The sequence below is a fragment of the Lutra lutra genome, chromosome 9 (genome assembly GCF_902655055.1).
Source record: "Lutra lutra chromosome 9, mLutLut1.2, whole genome shotgun sequence".
Classification (NCBI taxonomy): Eukaryota; Metazoa; Chordata; class Mammalia; order Carnivora; family Mustelidae; genus Lutra; species Lutra lutra.
In genome coordinates this window covers 118926864-118949134 of record NC_062286.1, presented here as the reverse complement: position 1 = coordinate 118949134, position 22271 = coordinate 118926864, and the positions used below count along the sequence as shown (strand labels likewise).

Here is a 22271-nt window from a genome sequence, read left to right as displayed (position 1 = left end):
GCCCAGGGTTTCCTGGCTAGGCAGCAGCTGGGGCAGACTGACTCCAGAGTCCTTGCTCTTAACCGGATTGCTTTATATCTCCCATAAAAGGGGGTGCGGGCTGCAAGTGTGCAGTTACTGAATGCTTACCTCATGCCGAGTTTTGTTTTTAATACCTTCTTTAATTCTTACAGTATCTCTGGGACATAGGTACTACCTTTATCTTTATCTTACAGATGTGGAATTGGCAGCTCAGAGATAGGAATTTGACTTTCCCAAGGTCACACAGCAAGTAAGGAGCAGGGAAGTGTGACTTTAAAGCCCACACTTACAAGTCTGCTGTTCTCTGATGCTTGAATGTAGGTTAGCATTGCACCTGCCTAAAGTGCTGGTAGCAGGTGACCGAGTTCGAGAGGCAACAGGCTGCAGCTGTTCATCTTACATGTACAGCACCTGCCATGAGTTAGTTACTGAATGGGAGATGTTGAAGATGTACAAATGGATGAGATTTGTTCCCTGCTTTTAGAGACCTCCCAGCCTGTAAGGGATGGCAGAAGTGTAAGTAGTAATTAACAACTAAGTCTTGAGATGGAAATTAGGAGGCTTTGGGAATCTATAGGAGGACCCCAGCCTAGACTTGGAGAATGGTGGCCAGGACAGGCATCTAGGAGGAAGCAGAGACCTAAAAGCATGGGAGTTGGCTAAGTCAGAGAGAAGACACACTAGCTAGAGAGAACAGCGTGTATAAAAGCCTAGAAGCTAGTGAAGATCAGTACAAAAATGGTGTGACTGGAAGAAGTGAGGCAGTCAGGCTGGAGATCGTGAGGTCCGTTAAGGGTGTGTGGTGGGAAGTGCGTCTCCATCTCTTGGACTTCGAGTCACCTGGGTTCCTTCCTGGGAGGCAGTGACTGTTTCTTACGCACCCTAGAGGTACTGTGCTCATGGACAAGTATGTACCTTAATATTCCTGTGCTCCTTCCCCTGCAGGTTAAGGTATAGCATACTACAGACACTATTGAGCGTTTGCTTCCTTGTTTTTGTCATGTATGGATACAGCCTTACTTTCTAACAGTTGCATTTTATCCCATTGCATGGATGTACCATGACTTACTTAAATAGTCCCCTTCGACGACATTAGGTCTTTTCCATTCCTTTCCTGTTAGAAACACTGCTGCATTGAATATCCTTACACATGGGTCATTTTATACATGTAAGACTCTATCTGTGGGATAAATATCTAGGAATGGAACTGCTTGGTCAAAGGGCTTGTGCCATTTTGATGGAAAGTGGCAAATTGGCCTCTGTAAAGGTTATGCTATTTTCATCTCCCCAGCTATGTGTGAGGGGGCCTGGGTAGAACATTTGAAGGCAGTAAGTCGAGATTCTTGGAGGGTAGGATTCACTGATCAGACATATGGTGCCTCATGTTAGATACGTCCCATTTGAAGGAACTCAAAGAAAGATCCCCTCAGATAGTAAGTGGATTTCATAGTAATGGGAGGCAGCATAGCTAGGTGGCTAGGAGCATGGTCTTTGTGGTCATATAGACCTTCATTTGAGTCCTGGCTCTGTTGCTTAGATGGGAGCTTAGGTAAGTTCCTCAGCTTCTCTGTGTCTATTTCCCTATCTCTGAATGGGGGTAATAGTACCACCTGTGTCTATCTTGCTGAGGTTTGCTGTGAAGATTTAATGCCCTTGAAACTGTTCCTGGCACAAGGTGCTTCTTTGTTATTTTGTCACACCATCTCATCTCATCTCTACCACCCCTTTGTTTTGAAAACTGCCTGGATTTGTATCTTACCTTTGGCACTCCTTTGTCTGATCTTAGGCAAGTAGTCCCAGTTTTTTTTTTTTTTTTTCCTAACTTATAAAATAGGGATGGTATTAAGAATACCTTCTTCTTCTTGGGTTTTTGGGTATTAAATGTATTAATACACTGGATGTGCTTATAGCATTGCCCTGTATGAAGTGTTCAATAAATGTTGGTGGTACCTGTTATTCTTTTGCAGACTTTGGACTTTGATTTAGTGCCATGCATCCTTTGCAGTGTGTCCTGCAGACACAGAGGTGGGGGCCCTTGGCTTCTGTGTCCTGGCTGCTGCTCAGGACCTGCAGGGCATGTAGTAGTGTTCCCAGCACTGCATGTCCCAGTGTAGAGAAGCAGCAGGAAGATGGAGTTCGGAAGGATTTCAGCTCCAGGCTTGCCAGTGGGCCGACTTTTCAGCATTTTTTAAGAAGAACGTCAGCTCCTCAAGAAAAACCAGACATGGAGGACCCTCCCCCCTATCTCACAGTGGATGAACTTTTAGGGAAGCAAAGAAAAGGTTGGTTTTACTTTTCTTCTCTCTTCAGACTTCCTGCTTTGCTCCTTTCTAGTACCCACAGCCTAATTCTTAATTATTCTTTTATTGCAGACCTGGCTTTGGAGGGTTAATAGGGTGGGAAGGCTGCTAGGTTCTGGAATTGTCAGATTTCATCAAGTAACAATATTAAGAAACTTGTGGGCGCCTGGCTGGCTCAGTTGGTGGACTGTGCAACTCTTGACCTCAGTGTTGTGTGTTCAAGCCCCATGTCGACTGTAGAGATTACTTAAAAATAAAATCTTTAAAAAAAATTTTGGGGTGCCTGGATGGCTCAGTTGGTTGTCTGACTTTGGCTCAGTTCATGATCTCAGGGTCCTAGGATCAAGCTCTGTGTCAGATTCTGTGCTCAGTGGGCAGTCTGCTTCTCCCTCTCCCTCTGCCCCTTCCCCTGCTTGTGCATGCTTGTGCACTTTCTCAAATAAATAAATTAAATTAAAAAAAAAAAAAAAGAAACTCAAACTTTTGGTCCATGTAGCTAGGGTGGGTGGAAGTCCTGGGGAGTCTTCTGTTTGGTTACTTTTGGAAACCCTATAATTACTCTGTTCTGATTTTTAGATCATCTTTTTTTTTTTTTTTTTTTAAGATTTTTATTTATTTGTTCGACAGATAGAGATCACATGTAGGCAGAGAGGCAGGCAGAGAGAGACGGGGAAGCAAGCTTCCCACCGTGTAGAGAGCCTGATGCGGGGCCCGATCCCAGGACCCTGAGCTGAAGGCAGAGGCTTGACCCGCTGAGCCACCCAGGCGCCCCGATTTTTAGATCATATTAAGTCATAAGAAAGCTTTCACAGTTGGTGCTGTAGAAATTCACTCAAAACTATTTCATTTATTTATTTGAGAGAGAGAGCAGAGAACGCAAGTGGAGGGAGGGAGAAGGGCAAAGGGAGAGGGAGAAGCAGATTTCCTGAGCTGATGTGGAGCTTAATCCCAGGCTCCATCCCAGGACTCCAAATGAAAAGTGGGCACTTAACTGACTGAGCTACCCAGGTGCCCTTCTTTTCTTTCTTTCTTTTTTTTTTTTTTTGTTTTAAAGATTTATTTATATATTTATTGGAGAGTGTATGCATGGACATGTGAGCATGGAGTGGTAGAGGGAGAGAATCCATAAGCAGACTCCCCACTGACTGCGGAGCCCCATGCAGAGCTCCATCTTATGACCCCGACATCATGACCTGAGCCAAAATCGAGTTGGGTTGCTTAACCAACTGAGCCACCCAGCTGCTCCTTTGTAATTAAATTTTTAGAAACTGGTATAAAATGTTACGTTGTGCTGTACTATGATGTACCTGTCCTCTATAGTTGGACATTGTTTCAAAAGTTCTATATAAGTTGTTTAGAAAGTTTTATATAAGTAATGCTATAATATGTATCTTCATATATACATGCACGTATATACGTATAAATGTATGTCTATGTCCTATTAAATTTTTTTCTAGGACAAATATCTAGGAATTAAACTAGTAAATCAAGGAGTATGTACATCTTGTGATTCCTGCTAGATATATATATATATTTTAAAGATTTTATTTATTTATTTGACAGAGGGAGAGATCACAAGTAGGCAGAGAGGCAGACAGAGAGAGAGGCGGAAGCAGGCTTCCTGCTGAGCAGAGAGCCCGATGAGGGGCTCAATCCCAGGACCCTGAGATCATGACCTGAGCTAAAAGCAGAGGCTTAACCCACTGAGCCACCCAGGCGCCCCTCCTGCTAGATATTTTGTAGTCCTTTACATATATGTAAACATGTATATTTGTTGTTCCCCTCAGTTCTGACGTAATTTTTTTTTGTTTGTTTAAGGCCAAGAAAGTGAGCCAAGGAAGGTTTAAAAAAAACCCTGTTGTTTGTTTCTTTATTCTATAAGTTACTGCTGTTCTATGTTGGTTTTCATATGATTTTTTTGTCATGAACTTTTAACTTCATTTGGACTTTATTTGGGTCTGTTGATTAAAAGGTACTGGGTGGGGGCAGGAATTGATGTAGGAATATAATTTCAAAGGACTTGCCAGAGTATGAAGTTGATGTTCTTAAAACTTGATGCAAATGTGTTTCACATCATAATACAGCCATGCTTTCTTTCTTTCTTTTTTTTTTTAAAGCTTTTATTTTTAAGTAATCTCTGCCCCCATCTGGGGTTTGACCTTAAAACCTGGAAATCAAGAGTTGCATGCTCTATCAGCTGAGCCAGCTAGCCGCCCCAGTGCTTGCTTTCGTTTCAGTATGTTTGTTTGAAATTACTGTAGGAAGTAACCTCATTTTTATTTTCTGGCTTTGTGTGCACTCTGGCCATTGCTGCTCCCTTCAGAGGTTGGAGAACTTCATTGTGAGAAGGAGGGGTGTAATGTATGGATTTAAATTTTTCCCCCAAGTTGATACTCAGCACTATTAGCTAGTCCTCCCTTTTCTAATTGTTTTTATAACCATATTGCTTTGACTCTCAGGTGCATAGTTCTCCTGTATTTTAAATAATATGGCCTGTAATTATGTATGTATGTAATGTAGTATTTATTTTATTTAATTTATTTATTTGACATACAGAGATCACAAGTAGGCAGAGAGGCAGGCAGAGAGAGAGAGAGAGAGAGAGGGAAGCAGGCTCCCTGCTGAGCAGAGAGCCTGATGTGGAGCTTGATCCCAGGACCCCGAGATCATGACCTGAGCCGAAGGCAGAGGCTTTAACCCACTGAGCCACCCAGGCGCCCCGTAATGTGGTATTTCTTTTGTTCTGAAAGGCTGTCATTAATTTGGGGGTAGACCTGGAACTTAATGTTGTCTTAGAATTGAGGCAGCGGGATTTAGTGGATGACTAGTTGCCTCAGATGTTTCTGGGGCATTTGGGAAGGAGACCTTTTGAGACATGTGGTCCCTTTTAGTTTACCTATTGTGGAATCCCCCTCTCGTTGCAGTCTACCTGGAGACCTATGGCTGCCAGATGAACGTGAATGACACAGAGATAGCCTGGTCTGTCTTACAGAAGAGTGGTTACTTGCGGACCAGGAACCTCCAAGAGGTACGTGCATTTTCTGCTTTCATTGTTTTCTGGGCCTGGGTGAGACTCTGCATTTGTGCCAGTTTTCAGATGTAGCTTCAGAAATAAGGTATGGCCTGGTAAGAGTGAGTTCCCTTGAGTAAAATGCATAACATGGAACTAAGGTGTATTTTTGTTCCAGTTATTTTTAAAACTTTTATGGTGGTGCTCACTTTTAGGCAAGGAACTAAGTTCACAATGGGCTGGGAGGTGGAGGGGGAATGGGAGTTAGTGTTTAATGGGTACGGAGTTTTAGTTAGGGAACATGAAATGGTTCTGGAGCTTAATAGTGGTCATGGTTGTACAACAGTGTGAATGTACTTAATGCTACTGAATTGTACACTTAAAAATGGTTAAAATGGTAAATTTTATGCTATGTATGTTTTACCACAGTGATAAAGAAAAAAATAAATGGATAGTGATTCTACAAGGCAGATTTCAAAGATCATAATTTTCCCTTTTTTTCCGTTGCTTTCCACTCAGGCTGATGTGATCCTCCTTGTCACATGTTCTATCAGGTGAGAATTTGTTCTTTATCTAGAGAGTGAATATATTTTATGCCAGAGTTAACAGTGCCAGGCCGGCAGACCTGTGGCAATCAGTCAGTGGACTTGTGATTTTACAGCAGTGGAGATAGCAATGATAGAACAAAGTTGACGTTTGCTGAGCATGTACTCTGTATCAGGTCCTGTGCTAAGCACTGTACATGCACTAACTAATTTAATTCTCACAACAGCCCTATGAGATAGGTGTTATTATTACCAGTGTTATAGATGAGGAAACCGAGAGTTTGCTGAGGCACCCAACTTTTCCTAAGGTTTCTCTTGCAGGTAATGGCACATATTCGTGATGTAATTCACATTGTAAAGGTTCGGGTGCAGTTGGTGCAGAGATGGTGGCATCCATCAGAAGTGAACATATTATTTCCTGCTTTGTTTCTGTGTACAAGGCATTGTAGTGTTAATGTTTCCTTAATGTTAATATAAGTGTTTGTGCTGTAAGACACTGACCTACATGGCTTTGGGAGATTCAGAAATAAACCCTTCTTCTGTGGAGCCTGGCTTTAAGGAGCTTGGTTTGATATGGGAACTAAGGCAGATACACAAATAGCTCTAACATCTGGCAGAAAGCACTATGTAAAAAATCAAACAAAAAAAGAGAAGTTGCTAACTAGGAAAAGTGTAGTTAAAGTGATAGGGCAGTTAAAGGGTGGACAAACTCTGTGAGGCTTTGTGAAGTACATTGTTTCTGAGTTTGGGCTTGTCAGGTTTGGAGAAGCTGGAAGGAAGTGGTGCTTCCTCAGTTGGCTCCCTGCCTATCTTCCCTTAACCTGAAAGATAGACATTCATTCATATATTTATTTATTTATTTTTTAAAAGATTTTATTTATTTATTTGACAGACAGAGATCACAAGTAGGCAGAGAGGCAGGCAGAGAGAGAGGAAGGGAAGCAGGCTCCCTGCTGAGCAGAGAGCCCGATGTGGGACTCGATCCCAGGACCCTGAGATCATGACCTGAGCCGAAGGCAGCGGCTTAACCCACTGAGCCACCCAGGCGCCCCTAGACATTCATTTAAAGGGTTGAAGTTTGTTTTTATTTTATTTCCATTATTGTACTCTTTTAGCTTGTGCTGTAGTTTATTTTCAGGTTGAGTTCTACCTCTTGATCTTTGCAGGGAGAAGGCTGAGCAGACCATCTGGAATCGTTTACATCAGCTTAAAGCCCTGAAGACAAAACGGCTCCGCTCTCGAGTACCTCTGAGGATTGGGATTCTAGGTATCCGGTAATTTGTAGATTTTGTGTTTTCACACTTGGGAAACCCTTAGAGGCTGGATTCCCAGTGTGTGAAGAATTGTTGTACACCTCATGTAACTCTTATATTTGATGGCAGAGACTATAGGATTAAATGAACTGAAGCTCATAAAAGGGCTTTTCATAGTGCCTTGAAGTAATAGGTACTCAGAAAGTGGTCTGTCCTTCCTAGACTCTAATGTGGCTTATGGCAGCATAGAGTTATGGATAGGAGAGAGTTTGGAGTCTGAAAGAACAGCATGAATTTACAGTAAAGGCACCTTTCATCTTGACTCCTGATGTATGCCCAGGTGAAGATCTACATCTGCACTGACCAGTGTGGTAGCCACTAGTTATGTAAATGGTTATTTAAATTTAATGAAAATTAGGGGTCCCTGGCTGGCTCAGTTGGTGGAGCATGCATCTCTTGATCTTGGGATTGTGAATTTCAGTCTCATGTTGGGTGTAGGGATTACTTAAAAAAAAAAGGGGGGGAGGCGCCTGAGTGAGTCAGTGGGTTAAGCCTCTGCCTTTGGCTCAGGTCATGATCTCAGGGTCCTGGGATTGAGCCCTGCATGGGGCTCTCTGCTCAGCAGGCAGCCTGCTTCCCCCTCTTTCTCTGCCTGCCTCTCTGCCTGCTTGTGATCTCTGTCTGTCAAATAAATAAATAAAATCTTCAAAACAAAACAAAACAAAACCAAGAAAACAAATCTTAAAAAAAATAAATTTAAGGGGTGCCTGGGTGACTTAGTTGGTTAAGCATCTGCCTTTGGCTCAGGTCATGATCCCGAAGTTCTGGGATTGAGCCCCACATTGGGCTCCCTGCTCAGCAGGGAGTCTACTCCTCCCTCTGCCCCTCACCCCGCTCAAGCGCTCTCTTTCTCTCTCTCTGTTTTTCTCTTAATAAATAAAATCTTAAAATAAATAAATATAAGTAAAATGAAATAATATTAAAAATTCCCTTCTTCATTCTCACAAACCACATATTGACTGCTCAGTAGCCACATCTAACTAGTGGCTACCAGTTTGGACAGCACAGATAAAGAACATTTTCATCATCTTAGTTCGTTGGACAGTTCTGATCTAGATAGCTGGGAAGCATATTTCAAAAATGAATATTCTATGCCCTTTTGGTCCCAGAATTTTGTTAATGTATTTAATTTTAAAACAGACTGTTCATTTTGGAATAATTAATTTCTCTTGATGAAGGGTCCAAACATGGTTGGAGCATATCTCGTTACACAGATTAATGTACTAAGTGATGTAGGAGGTTGGAAGGATTAACTGAATGTTTCATATCAGTTTCTTCATTATAGAAGCCCCTGGCTATATCTTTGTTAGGAATTTCAGAAATCCCCCCAATACTTTGTTTTATTATTATGGTAAAATACACATAATATAAAATTTACCACTTGAGCCCTTCTTTTTTTCTTTAAAGATTTTATTTATTTATTTGAGAGAGAGCATTGAGTGGTCAAGGAGGAGAGGGAGAAGCAGACCCCCTCCTGAGCGTGGGGCTTGATGCTAGAATGCTGAAATCATGACCTGAGCCAAAGTCAAGATGCTTAACTGACTGAGCCACCCAGGTGCCCCTATGTTTTGAGATTCTATAGCCTTACTGATAAACAGTGTTTTTTTAGGATACAGAGGATAGCAGCATAGATGGTTAATTCATTTCTTAAAGGTCTTAGCAAGTATTATGGGTAAGAAAAGGGATAAAGGATATAAGTACAGTTGTATGTAAGTTTTTTTTTTTTTTTTTAATAGGTTCCTGAATAAAAAGTTTTTGTTTGGAGTTTGAAGTAAATTTCAATTGAAAAAAAAGTTCATGTCTAGAAATGTCTTTGGGCGATGGCTAATTTTTTCTGGGCATTTAGATTTTTTTATTTTTTTTATTTTTTTTTATTTTTATTTTTTTGACAGAGAGAGACCACAAGTAGACGGAGAGGCAGGCAGAGAGAGAGAGGGAAGCAGGCTCCCTGCCAAGCAGAGAGCCCGACATGGGACTCGATCCCAGGATCCCGAGATCACGACCTGAGCCGAAGGCAGCGGCTTAACCCACTGAGCCACCCAGGCGCCCCTTTTCTGGGCATTTAATTGAATTTCTTTAGTTGCTTGCTTCCTGTGGTTTTCTTGTATAGGAAGATGCAGGTTCTAGTGCTATGGAAGTATTGGGTAAATTTGAGGAGCGATGATGCTCAACTCTCAGAGAAGTTTCTGTGCCCTTGGCTCTGATCCTAGCTGGAGGTAATGTGTACAGAGAAGTAGACGTGGGACCAGATGAATTTGGGAATAGGTGCTCATTTTCTTTTCCTTCCCAGGCTGCATGGCTGAGAGATTGAAGGAGGAGATTCTTAACAGGGAGAAAATGGTGGATATTTTGGCCGGTCCAGATGCCTATCGGGACCTTCCTCGTCTGCTGGCTGTTGCCAGTTCAGGCCAACAAGCTGCCAATGTGCTGCTCTCTCTGGATGAGACCTATGCCGATGTCATGCCAGTCCAGACAAGCCCCAGTGCTACTTCAGCCTTCGTGTGAGATATCGTGCAAGAGACAAGGAGTGAACTTCTCCTTTCTCACTTTTATTTCTTTCTTTTTGAGAGGGGGTGTAGAGAGAGAGTGAGAGCTCAGGTGCATGAGCTGGGGGTGGGGGGGGCTGGAGGTGAGGAGGGACAAAGGGAGAGAGTCCTAAGCAGACTGTGCAGAGCCCAACAAGGGGCTCGATCTCACAACCCTGAAATCATGACCTGAGCCAAAACCAAGAATTGGATGCCCAAAAGACTGTGCCATTCAGGCACTCCTCCTTTCTCACTTTTATTTAATTAATTACTTTTTTTTTTTAAGATTTTATTATTTATTTGACAGAGAGATCACAAGTAGGCAGAGAGGCAGGCAGAGAGAGAGGGGGAAGCAGGCTCCCCGCTGAGCAGAGAGCCCAATGCAGGGCTCGATCCCAGGACCCTGAGACCATGACCTGAGCCTAAGGCAGAGGCTTAACCCACTGAGCCACCCAGATGCCCCTCCTTTCTCACTTTTAAAATAATGTTAAGGGCAGGGGATCCCAGGACTCTGGGATCATGGCCTGAGCCAAAGGCAGACACTTAACGACTGAGCCACCCAGGAGCCCCTAGTTTTTAAAGACAAAAAATGTTTGCCTTAAAATATGTCTCAGAGGGGCGCCTGGGTGGCTCAGTGGGTTAAAGCCTCTGCCTTCGGCTCGGGTAATGATCCCAGGGTCCTGGGATTGAGCCCCGCATCGGGCTCTCTGCTCAGCAGGGAGCCTGCTTCCTCCTCTCTCTCTGCCTGCCTCTCTGCCTGCTTGTGATCTCTGTCAAATAAATAAATAAAATCTTTAAAAAAAAATGTCTCAGATTGGTCCAGTGCGAGTATGGTGCCCAGAGGATTCAGAGTCAAAGGATAATGCCAAGGGAGCTATGACTTGCTCCTTGGGTGGAGCAGGGCATCCTATTCCTGTTATGAAGTTTTGGTGCTTTTCTCCCCAGGTCTATCATGCGAGGATGTGACAACATGTGCAGCTACTGCATTGTTCCTTTCACACGTGGCCGGGAGAGGAGTCGGCCTGTTGCTTCCATTCTAGAGGAAGTGAGGAAGCTTTCAGAGCAGGTGAAAAGTTCTCTAGGCTTTTGGCTTGTAAACATGTTTTTAGGGGGATGAGAACAACCTTTCTCGTTTTGCTGCCTGTTCTGTCTCTAAGCCGTGTAGGTTTAGAACCCGTACCTGGCTGGAAAGAAATACCTGGGTACATGTCTTTGATTTGCTGCTTATGAATTATGGGCAGATCCATGTGAAGTTTGTTTAGGAGGCAGCACAGTGGAATGGAGAGAGCATGAGTTTAGAATCAGATGATTGAGTATGAATTCTGGCTGTACCATTCTCTGGTTTGGTGCCTTGGTCACTCAACTATTATCTTTGAAACACAGTTTCCCAGTCTATGAAAAGAAGATAAAATAGTAACTTTCTTGCTGGGTTTTTGGGGAAGATTGTTGTAGTTTAAATGTCTTTCTTTTTTTTCTTTTCTTTCCTTCCTTTCCTTTCTTTCTTTCCTTCCTTTCCTTTCTTTCCTTCCTTCCTCTCTCCCTTTCTCTCTTTCTTTCTTTTGTAAGAAATCTCCACACCCAGCCTGGGGCTTGAACTCACAACCCTGAGATCAAGAGTCACATGCTCTACCAACTGAGTCAGCCAGGTGCCCATGTAGTTTAATTTTTTTTTTTTTAAGATTTATTTATTTTTAGAGAAAGAATGCATGAGGAAGGGGAGTTGCATAGGGAGAGGGAGAAAGAGAATCATAAGCAAACTTGGCGCTAAGTGTGGAGCCTGACGTGGGCTCAATCTCATAATCCTGAGATTATGACCTGAGCTGAGACCAAGAATCAATACTCAACTGACTGAGCCACCAAGGTGCCGTAATTTTTTTTTTAAAGATTTTTTTTTTTTTAAGATTTTATTTATTTATTTGACAGAGAGAGATCACAAGTAGACAGAGAGGCAGGCAGAGAGACGGAGGGAAGCAGGCTCCCTGCTGAGCAGAGAGCCCGATGCGGGACTTGATCCCAGGACCCTGAGATCATGACCCGAGCCGAAGGCAGCGACTTAAACCACTGAGCCACCCAGGCGCCCCTAAAGATTTGTTTATTTGAGAGAAAGGAAAGGGGTAGAGGGAGAGGGGAGGGGAGAGAATCTCAAGCAGACTCCCCACTGAGCGTGGAGTCCACCTGAGGGCTTGATCTCAGGACCCTGTGATCATGACCTGAGCCAGAATCAGGAGTTGGCCCCTCAACTGACTGAGCCACACAGGTGCCCTGCCCCTAAATGTTTTTAAACTACCTGGCATATAGTAAATTTTCAGAGAATGATTTATTTGTCCATTCTAGGAAAACTTCCCCAGATATCTTCCTCATTTTATCACAGAGCCAGCTTGCTAGTTGAGGGACAGAGAATAGATGAGGTTAGTGAATCCCAGCAGAGGCCGGAGGGGAGATAATTGCTATTTTCTTCCTGTTGGGAGCTGGTCGCCGCTAACTCTAGGCCTGGATCTTTTAGCGCTGAAGAGGAGGATGTAGTTGGGATATGGAGCTTTTCCTCCACTAGAGTCTCCCTCTTTCCTTCCTTGCTTGCTCAAGAACTGTGGGAGCCAGCCCCTGCTCCGTTTTTCAGTCAGCAGTTTGTCTCTGTTCTTACACTCTAGCACTGCTCTCTTATCTCCCGTTCCCCAGTTCTCAGTTCCCTGCTTTGCTCCCCAGCTGCTCACAGGCACTGTGGGGTCTTCTCCATACCCCTCCTTTCCACGTGCTTCCTGGTCTCAAGTCGTCTCCTCTCCCCTTCCAACTCCCCCATAGTACCAGAACTACTCATCAGGATAGAGACATTCTGTATACTATTATTTTTAAAAAAAATACTTTATTATTAGAGAGGGAGCACAAGCAAGGGGAGCAGCAGGCAGAGGGAGAGGCAGACTCCCCCTGAGCAGGGAGCCCAATGTGGGGCTCATGACCCAAGTCGAAGGCAGACACTTAACCAACTGAGCTACCAGGTGCTCCCAAATTTCTTTTTTTTTTTGTTTTAAGTTTATTTTTTTATTTTTTTTTTTAAGATTTTTATTTATTTATTTGACAGAGAGAGATCACAAGTAGACGGAGAGGCAGGCAGAGAGAGAGAGAGAGGGAAGCAGGCTCCCTGCTGAGCAGAGAGCCCGATGCGGGACTCGATCCCAGGACCCTGAGATCATGACCTGAGCCGAAGGCAGCGGCTTTAACCCACTGAGCCACCCAGGCGCCCTAAGTTTATTTTTTTTTAAGTAATCTTTACACCCACCGTGGGGCTCGAATTCACAACCCAAGAGTCCCAAGCTCTACCTGGCTGAGTCAGCTAGGGGCTCCTCAAATTTCTTAATTGTCCAAAATACCTTTTTTTTTTTTTTTTAAAGATTTTATTTATTTATTTGAGAGAGAGAGAGAGAGAGAGAGAACACAAATGGGGAAGAGCAGAGGGAGGGGGAGAAGCAGACTCTCCGCTGAGCATAGAGACTGACATGGGGCTCAATCCTGGGACTCCGGGATCATGACCTGATTCAAAGGCAGATGCTTTACTGTCTGAACTACCCAGGTACCTCTGTCCAAAAATATCATTTTTAAAAAAATATTTAAACCAAGATCCAATCAAGATTTGTTTTATTTGGTTTTTATATTTCTTCAATCCCTCTTTTTTTTTTTTTAATTAAAGATTTTATTTATTTATTTGACATCCCACTGCGCAGGGAGCCCAATGTGGGACTCAGTCCTAGGACCCTGAGATCATGACCTGAGCCAAAGGCAGAGGCTTAACGACTAAGCCACCCAGGCGTCCCTCTTCAGTCCCTCTTAATTTAAAACAACCCTTTCAGTTTTTTGTTGTTTGCTTTAAATGATACATTAAGTTTTTGAAGAGATCAGATATTGCTGGATTTGTCTGATTGCTTCTTCATGTTGTCATTTAAAATATTCCTCTGAATTCTGGTACACATTGGAAGTTAGGTGTAAAAGCTTGATTCAAATTAGGCTAAATATTTTGGGAAGAGTATTTCATAGGCAGTGATTATATAATATTCAACTGGCAGAATGCTGTCAGAATTTGATTTATTGTGTTACAAATTAACCATTATTATTGAGCATTGAGTTTGTGTCCAGGTTTTTGCTACTCTAAAAAATGCTTTGAAGCTAATTTTTATTTAAGATTTTAGAAATTCTGAAGTTGAGTTCTTCAGACAAGTTGCCAAATGTGAAATTATTGGGTTAAAGACAGAATAGAATACATTTATGGATGGCTCTTGGTAGGGTCAGCTAATTTCAATGAAACTACGAAAAAAGTTTTAATTTGCTTCCGGTGTATTTATTTTTCCTTTTTTAGGGGCTGAAAGAAGTGACACTTCTTGGTCAGAATGTTAACAGTTTTCGGGACAGTTCAGAGATCCAATTCAACAATGCTGTGTCTACTAACCTCAGCCGTGGCTTTTCTGCCAACTATAAACCCAAGCGAGGGGGCCTTCGTTTTGCTCACCTTCTGGATCAGGTCTCCAGAGTAGATCCTGAAATGAGGATCCGTTTTACCTCTCCCCACCCCAAAGACTTTCCTGATGAGGTGAGTATCGACAGAGAACTGTGCCAAGCTGTTATCAGTATCCTTTTTAAAAAAAAAAAAAAAAAATTTTTAAAGATTGTATCTATTTATTTGACAGAGATCACAAGTAGGCAGAGAGGCAGTCAGAGAGAGGGGGGGAAGCAGGCTCCCCGCTAAGCAGAGAGCCTGATGTGGGGCTCAATCCCAGGACTGTGGGATCATGACTCGAGCTGAAGGCAGAGGCTTTAACCCACTGAGCCACCCAGGCACCCCTTTAAAATTTTTTTAAGACTTTATTTATTTGACAGAGAGAGATTACAAGTAGGCAGAGAGGCAGGCAGGGGTGGGTGGGTAGAGTAGGCTTCCTGCTGAGCAGAGACCCTGATGTAGGGCTCCATCCCAGGACCCTGAGATCATGACCTGAGCCAAAAGCAGAGGCTTAACCCACTGAGCCACCCAGGTGACCCTAGGTGGCATTCTTAAGTATGCCAAAGGCTGGACCCAGTGGGAGGCAGCAGTCCTTGAGTCTTGCTCAGGGCATCTTGTGTATTGCTGTATTGCCCTTTAATTTCACCAAAGATTTAAAGTCCACCAAGGTGGGCAGATATGGGATTGATATATTTAAAAAAATTTATCTTCAAGTTCATCAGGGTCAGGTTGTCATCTTCATCTGTAAAATGGGATTAATAATAACCTCCTGCTTTGGGTTTTTGGGAAATAGGTATAATGTATAAAAAAATTAAAGGTATAATGTAAGGCACTTATCAAAGTGCCTTAGCAATGCATGGAGTGTATAGCCCACATGTGAAACCTTTTTTTTTTTTTAGTTTAGTTTTTTTTTGTTGTTGTTTTGTTTTGGTGAAATCTCTTTTGGCCCCACCCCAACCTTTTCGCCTCTGGATTGTCTTTTTATTGAGCTGTAAGTGTTCTTCATGTATTCATGATATAAATCCTTTGTCAATATATTTTTTCAAATATTTTTTCTTAGTTTTAGTTTCTTTAAAGATTTTATTTTATTTTATTTATTTATTTTTAATAAAGATTTTATTTATTTATTAGAGAGAGCGAGCACAGGCAGACAGAGAGGCAGGCAGAGGCAGAGGACGAAGCAGGCTTCCTGCCGAGCAAGGAGCCTGATGCGGGACTCGATCCCAGGTTGCTGGGATCATGACCTGAGCCGAAGGCAGCCGCCCAACCAGCTGAGCCACCCAGGCGTCCCTAAAGATTTTATTTTTTAAAGATTTATTTATTTTAGGGGCACCTGGGTGGCTCAGTGGGTTAAGCCTCTGCCTTTGGCTCAGATCATGATCTCAGGGTCCTGGGATCGAGCCCTGCATGGGGCTTCCTGCTCAATATGGGGCCTGCTTCCCCCTCCCGCTCTGTCTGCCTCTCTGCCTACTTGTGATCTCTCTCTCTGTCAAATAAATAAATAAAATCTTAGGAGAAAAAAAAGCTTTATTTATTTTTGAGTGTGCAAGTGAGGGAGGGATGGTGGGAGAAGGAGAGAGAGACTCTTAAGCAGATTCTTTGAAGAGTGCAGAATCTGACACAGGGCTCGACTCCAGGACCCTGAGATCATGACCTGAGCTGAAATCAAGAGTTGGACACTTAACTGACTGAACCACCCAGGTGCCCTCTCCCGCTTTTTAAAAAAGATTTATTTATTTATTTGACAGATCACAAGTAGGCAGAGAGGCAGACAGAGAGAGAGGAGGAAGCAGTCTCTCCACTGAGCAGAGAGCCCAATTTGGGGAGCCCAGGACCCTGGAATCATGACCCAAGCCGAAGGCAGAGGCTTTAACCCACTGAGCCACCCAGGTGCCCCCACCCAGGGGCCCCTTAAGGATTTTCTTTTTCAGTGATCTCCACACCCAGTGTGGGGCTCGAACACAACCCTGAGATCAAGAGTTTGCACGCTCCACCTACTGGGCCAGCCAGGTGCCACACCTAGTTCCAGTATCTTTTTTTTTTTTCCCCCCAAAGATTTTATTTATTTGACAGACAGAGATCACAAGTAGGCAGAGAGGCAGGCAGAGAGAGGAGAGAGGAGGAAGAAGCTCCCTGCTGAGCAGAGAGCCCAATGCGGGGCTCGATCCCAGGACCCTGGGATCATGACCCGAGCCGAAGGCAGAGGCTTTAACCCACTGAGCCACCCAGGCGCCCCTTTTTTTTCTTTTCTTTTCTTTCTTCCTTTTTCTTTTTTTAAAGATTTTTATTTATTTATTTGACACAGAGAAAGAGAAAGAGAGAGAGAAAGCACAAGCAGGGGGAGTGGCAGGCAGGCAGAGCCAGGAGCCAAGCAAGGAGCCGATTGTGGGGCTCGATCCCAGGACTGTGGGATCATGACCCGAGCCAAAGGCAGCCGTTCAACCATGTGAGCCACCCAGATGCCCCTACTTCCAGTTTCTTTTTTTTTTAATTTAAAGATTTTATTTATTTGACAGAGAGAGAGAGATCACAAGTAGGCAGAGAGGCAGGCAGAGAGAGAGAGAGGGAAGCAGGCTCCCTGCTATGCAGACAGCCTGATGTGGGGCTCAATCCCAGGACCCTGAGATCATGACCTGAGCTGAAGGCAGAGGCTTTAACCCACTGAGCCACCCAGGCGCCCCCCTACTTCCAGTTTCTTGATGGTCTTTTTTTTTTTTTTAAGATTTTATTTATTTATTTGACAGAGAGATATCACAAGTAGGCAGAGAGGCAGGTGTGGGGGGGCAGGAAGAAGGCTCCCCACTGAGCAAAGAGCCCGATGTGGGGCTCGATCCCAGGACCCTGAGATCATGACCTGAGTCAAAGGCAGAGGCTTAACCCACTGAGCCACCCAGGCGCCACTTCTTGATGGTCTTTTATTTTTTTATCTTAATTTTAATTTTTTTAAAGATTTTATTTATTTGAGAAAGAGAGCTCAAGCAGGGGAGGGTTAGAGGGAGAGGGAGAAACAGGATCCCTACCCTACTGAGCAGGGAGCTAGATGGGGGGCTCAGTCCCAGGGTCTTGGGATCATGACCCGAGCCGAAGGCAGACGCTTAACAACTGAGCCACCCAAGCATCCCTTGATGGTGTCTTTTAAAGTGGTTAATTAGTTTGGAAGTTAGATGAAACAAATACCATTTTTCTTGTCTTGTCTCTGTCACCCCATGGCTTGAATTTGACCTCTGCTTGCTTGCTTCAGTTTTTGAAAGCAGAAATGCCATCAGGTAAAATGTCTGGGACAGATAACATGGCTTGAGTAAAAGTAAAGGATTTGGGTAATTCATGTGTTTGGTTTAATTGGCCTATTAATTACTTGAAAATTAACCTTGGTAGAGAAACAGTGGGAGTGGTATTCTTTTCTGCAGGATACTTTGGTGAGACTTTGATGGCCTTACTGTGTTCTATCTGATCAGGTTCTACAGCTGATTGATGAGAGAGACAACATCTGTAAACAGATTCATCTACCAGCCCAGAGTGGAAGCAGCCGTGTATTGGAGGCTATGCGGAGGGGGTCAGACTTAACTTGGGGATGGGGTATCCTGCACCTTTCCATGTTTTCTTAAGGACCACACCATGTCTAAGGACCTAGTATAGTGTGTGGCACATAGTAACTGCTCAATAAATATCTGTTCTATTGATAAACTCATGGACATAATAACTTGCTTCTGTTTACTCCAGAAATATAGACTAAGGACTGAATCAGTCATGTCATTTGTTTAGTGTTTCTTTTTAAGATTTATATTTATTTTATATAGAGAGGGCACACATGGAGGGAAAAGAGAGTCTTAAGTAGACTCAGAGAGTCTTAAGTAGACTCTGTACTGAGTGCAGAGCCCAACACAGGGCTTGATTTCATGACCCTGAGATCACAACCTGAGCCAAAAACAGTCAGATGCTCAATTGACTAAGCCATCCAGGCCCCCCAGCACATTTTTTATTAAGCATGAACTGTGTGGTACATTCCTTTTGAAATTGGAATCCTGTAGCTTTTAACATTAAAGCTTTTTAAGTCTTGGAATTTAAACATATCTCTGTTCACTTATCTTGGGACTAATATGTATTGCAGAGGTAAGACTGAAAGGGTGACGTGACAAATGGCAACCCATATGGAACTAGTGCCTTGTCTTGTTTTCCGCTATTTTAGAGCGGTTTTAGAAATCCTCTAAAGTGTTTAATCTGTCCTCACTAAATAAAAACAGACTATTTACTTTTTTGTTTTTTTAAGATTTATTTATTTGAGAGAGAGAGAGCATGAGTGGAAGGGGCAGAGGGAGAGGGAGAGAGAATCTCAAGCAGACTCCTTGAGCATGGAGCCTGACATAGGGCTTAATCTCATGACACAGATCAGGACCTGAGCTGAAACCAAGAGTCTGTCGCTTAACCTATTGCACCACTCAGGTATCCTCTACTTATTTTTTAAAAAAGCTATTTAAAATAATGTATGTCTTGAATTAAAGATTTGTGGGCTATAGATTAGGTTATACTACAGGATTTGGATCAAAAGGACTCTTGTGTACTTTAACCTACTTTTGTACTGTCCTATGTGGTTGAGAAGTGGTTATATGTGGTGATTCGTAGCATTATCTTTTTGTAGCATTCCTTTAAAGAAGATTGGTTCATCTAAGCCTTTTCTTCTTGTTCTTTATTGCAGATATTCAAGAGAAGCTTACATGGAGTTAATTCATCATATCAGAGAATCTATCCCAGGTACGTTTAAGAAATATTCTGTCGAGCACATCACTCTACCAGTGGCCACAGAGTTTTTGTTTTGATGCTGCCTTATGACACCCTTCATGCTGCTTTTGCTCCTCTTCATTTTTCTCTTTCTCTCATTTTACTCCTCTCTGGTTTTTTAATATGTTGGTCTTGTTAGATGTGCACAAAAGTATGGATCAGTTTGTGACCTCAAGGTGAAAGATATTTCTATATTCTTCATGTTTCTGGACATATGGGCAGATCTTGATCTTTCTTGTTAGCTGGCAAAGGTAGTTTGGTCTAAATTAGTTCTAATTTGGGGACAATTGGTATCTTTTAAAATGTACACATTTTTAGAGGTAATTCCTTTCCTATTATCTGAACTCTTACTCCTTTTTCTCTTTCCCTTTTCTCCTAATAAAATTACTTTGTAGTCTTTTTTTTAAAGATTTTGTTTATTTATTTGACAGAGAGAGACATAGTGAGAGAGGGAACACAAGCAGAGGGAGTGGGAAAGGGGGAAACAGGCTTCCTGCTGAGCCCAATGCGGGGCTTGATCCCAGGACCTAACTTTGTAGTCTTTTTAATTTAGATTTGGTTGACAGTATCTACATTTGTTTCCAAATTTCATATTATTGTAACTTGAATTATGCATAGTTTCATTTTGGAGGGGCAGGATAGTGTGGAGATTTTCTGGGCTGCAGTTTCCTCATCTATAAAATAGAGTTAGTAAGGGGCACTTAGCTGGTTTAGTAGAGCATGGGACCCTTGATTTCAGGGTTATGAGATCAGGCCCCATGTGTGGCATAGAGTTTACTTTAAAAAAACAAACACATATATATACATATATATTACATATATATATGTAAAATAGTGTTGATAGTACCTCATTGGATTGTGGGAATAATTACATAGATTAAATTAAATAGATAGGAAAGCGTAGCACTTCGTACTTAATGACCAATAGTTATTGTTCCTATAGTCTTAAACGTTGTATAAAATTGGTTTCAAAGGTATGTTTTTTAAAGATATAAATTTTTACTTATATTTTTTAAAAAATTTTTATTTATTTATTTGACAGAGAAAGACACAGCGAGAGAGGGAACACAGGTGGGGAGTGGGAGAGGGAGAAGCAGCCTTCCCACTGAGGAGGGAGCCTGATGCCGGGCTTGATCCCAGGACCCTGGGGTCGTGACCCGAACTGAAGGCAGATCCTTAATGACTGAGCCACCCAGGTCCCCCTATTTAAAAAACTTTATATAAGATTTATTTATTTTATTTTATTTTATTTTTTTTTTAAAGATTTTATTTATTTATTTGACAGAGAGAGATCACAAGTAGACGGATAGGAAGGCAGAGAGAGAGAGAGAGAGAGGGAAGCAGGCTTCTTGCTGAGCAGAGAGCCCGACGTGGGACCCGATCCCAGGACCCTGAGATCATGACCTGAGCCGAAGGCAGCGGCTTAACCCACTGAGCCACCCAGGCGCCCTTATTTTATTTTTTTAAGATTTTATTTATTTGATAGAGATCACAAGTAGGCAGAGAGGCAGGCAGAGAGATGGGGGAGGCAGGCTCCCTGCTAAACAGAGATCCCGATGTGGGGCTCTATCCCAGGACCCTAGGATCATGACCTGAGCTGAAGGCAGAGGCTTTAACCCACTGAGCCACCCAGGCGCCCAAGATTTATTTGTTTTATAAAGAATTATTTATTTATTTGAGAGAGAGGGAGAAGTGCTGCATGCAAGGGGAGGAATCAGAGGGAAAAGGAGAGAAGCAGACAGTGCTGAGCACAGAGCCCCACACAGGGCTCGACCTCATGATCCTTAGATCATGAACCAAGCCGAAACCGAGAGTCAGACACTTAAGCAACTGAGCCAGCCAGGTGCCCTAAAAGGATGGAAACTGGCGTGGGAACATTCTGGATAAGCAGGCCTAGCCCATCTTGCTCTGTAACGACTATTTTGTTTCACTTGCACATGAGCTGAGCACCTCCAGGGAAAGTTTACAATTGCTGTCCTACCCTTTGTAGCCCACAAGTGCCAAAGGCTTCTCTTGAAGGTAGGCAGCAGTGACATGTTGTCCTTTGTCATGCGTTGCAGGAGTGAGCCTCAGCAGTGATTTCATTGCTGGCTTTTGTGGTGAGACGGAGGAAGATCACCTCCAGACGGTGTCTTTGCTTCGGGAAGTTCAGTACAACATGGGCTTCCTTTTTGCTTACAGTATGAGACAGGTAAGCCCTTCTTGGGATGCAGGAGAAGCTACTTCTGTGATACAACAGAATTTCTGACTGGTTTCTGGTTGATTGTGGACAACTGGGGAGAAAAGAAAGTGGCAGCAAGGCAGTTCTTGAGAAGCCACGAGGATCTTACCACTCATTTTTTTATTTTTTATTTAATCAACCTGTCTTCTGTTTTATACAGTTCAGTGGTTTGAGATGAAAATGGATTGCTTGTGACATTATTTTCATTAAAATATTTTAAATTATGTTTAGATCGTTTAGAATTTGAATGTGCAGGTAGGGATGCTATTCTTCTTATAGGAAAGCTAAAATCATGCAGGACTTTTTTGGCGTACAGATGTGCATTGTTTCACAGATGCACCTTGTTGTCCTCCTAGCCATCCTCAGCTATTTTAGTTTTCATTTTTTAGGCCATGCGAACCCACTTATAGCCACTAGAGAGCTTCTCTGTACACGGATTCCCAGGAATATAAAGCGGAAGGAGATGAGGAAGGAAGGGGAGAGTAATGTGTAATTCCTGCAGAGGAGGGGTAATTCTGATCTTTTGCCATTTTCTTGATGGTAGGGATGAATTTGCACAGGTCATATCTCCTCTCTTCAGTCACCTTAGTGGGGGCTTTCTTTGTGTTTGGGCTGGAGGCTGAAGAGGCTCGGTGGCCAGGAGGCTCAGGAAAGCTGATTGATGAATGAAGGATCCCATGACCTTAGCCACCACCATCACTCAGCTGCCATCAGCAAAGCTAATTCATGTCTTTTAAAGCTCACTGCCTACTGTTCTGTAGGCAGTGTAAGTGGGCTATTGTATGTATTTATGTCTGTTACAGAATTACTTCAGGGATGAAGCTTCAGAGTAGATTTGGGTTCCAAATCTGCTGCTGCTTTTCCATAGACATCACAAATATGCAAGAGAAATTCTTTTCTAATGTTAGATTTGGGAATGGGTGTGTAGTTTGTGGTGGAAGCGTCATGGGGATTAATATGAGTGTTCACTTTGAGATCTAATTTCTAGGTTAGGGTTAAGGTTATAGAGACCTCAGTAGTCTAGTGGATGAGAGCAAGCATTCAGGTTCTGCCAGTCTTACTTAATAACTGTGTGAT

General features: G+C 42.9%; 1 protein-coding gene across 1 annotated transcript in view; it reads left to right on the top strand.

The window, feature by feature from the left end:
• The first annotated feature begins 2009 nt into the window (after positions 1-2009).
• The window catches only part of CDK5RAP1 (CDK5 regulatory subunit associated protein 1), a 35922-nt gene continuing 15660 nt past the window's right edge, over positions 2010-22271 (top strand). The window contains 11 exon segments of the mRNA XM_047746477.1: positions 2010-2207; positions 2210-2303; positions 5246-5349; positions 5851-5885; positions 7043-7143; positions 9480-9690; positions 10660-10780; positions 14060-14290; positions 17653-17750; positions 18891-18946; positions 21034-21164. Of these exon segments, the coding sequence (XP_047602433.1) occupies positions 2151-2207; positions 2210-2303; positions 5246-5349; positions 5851-5885; positions 7043-7143; positions 9480-9690; positions 10660-10780; positions 14060-14290; positions 17653-17750; positions 18891-18946; positions 21034-21164 (1239 nt within the window). The 5' untranslated portion in view covers positions 2010-2150.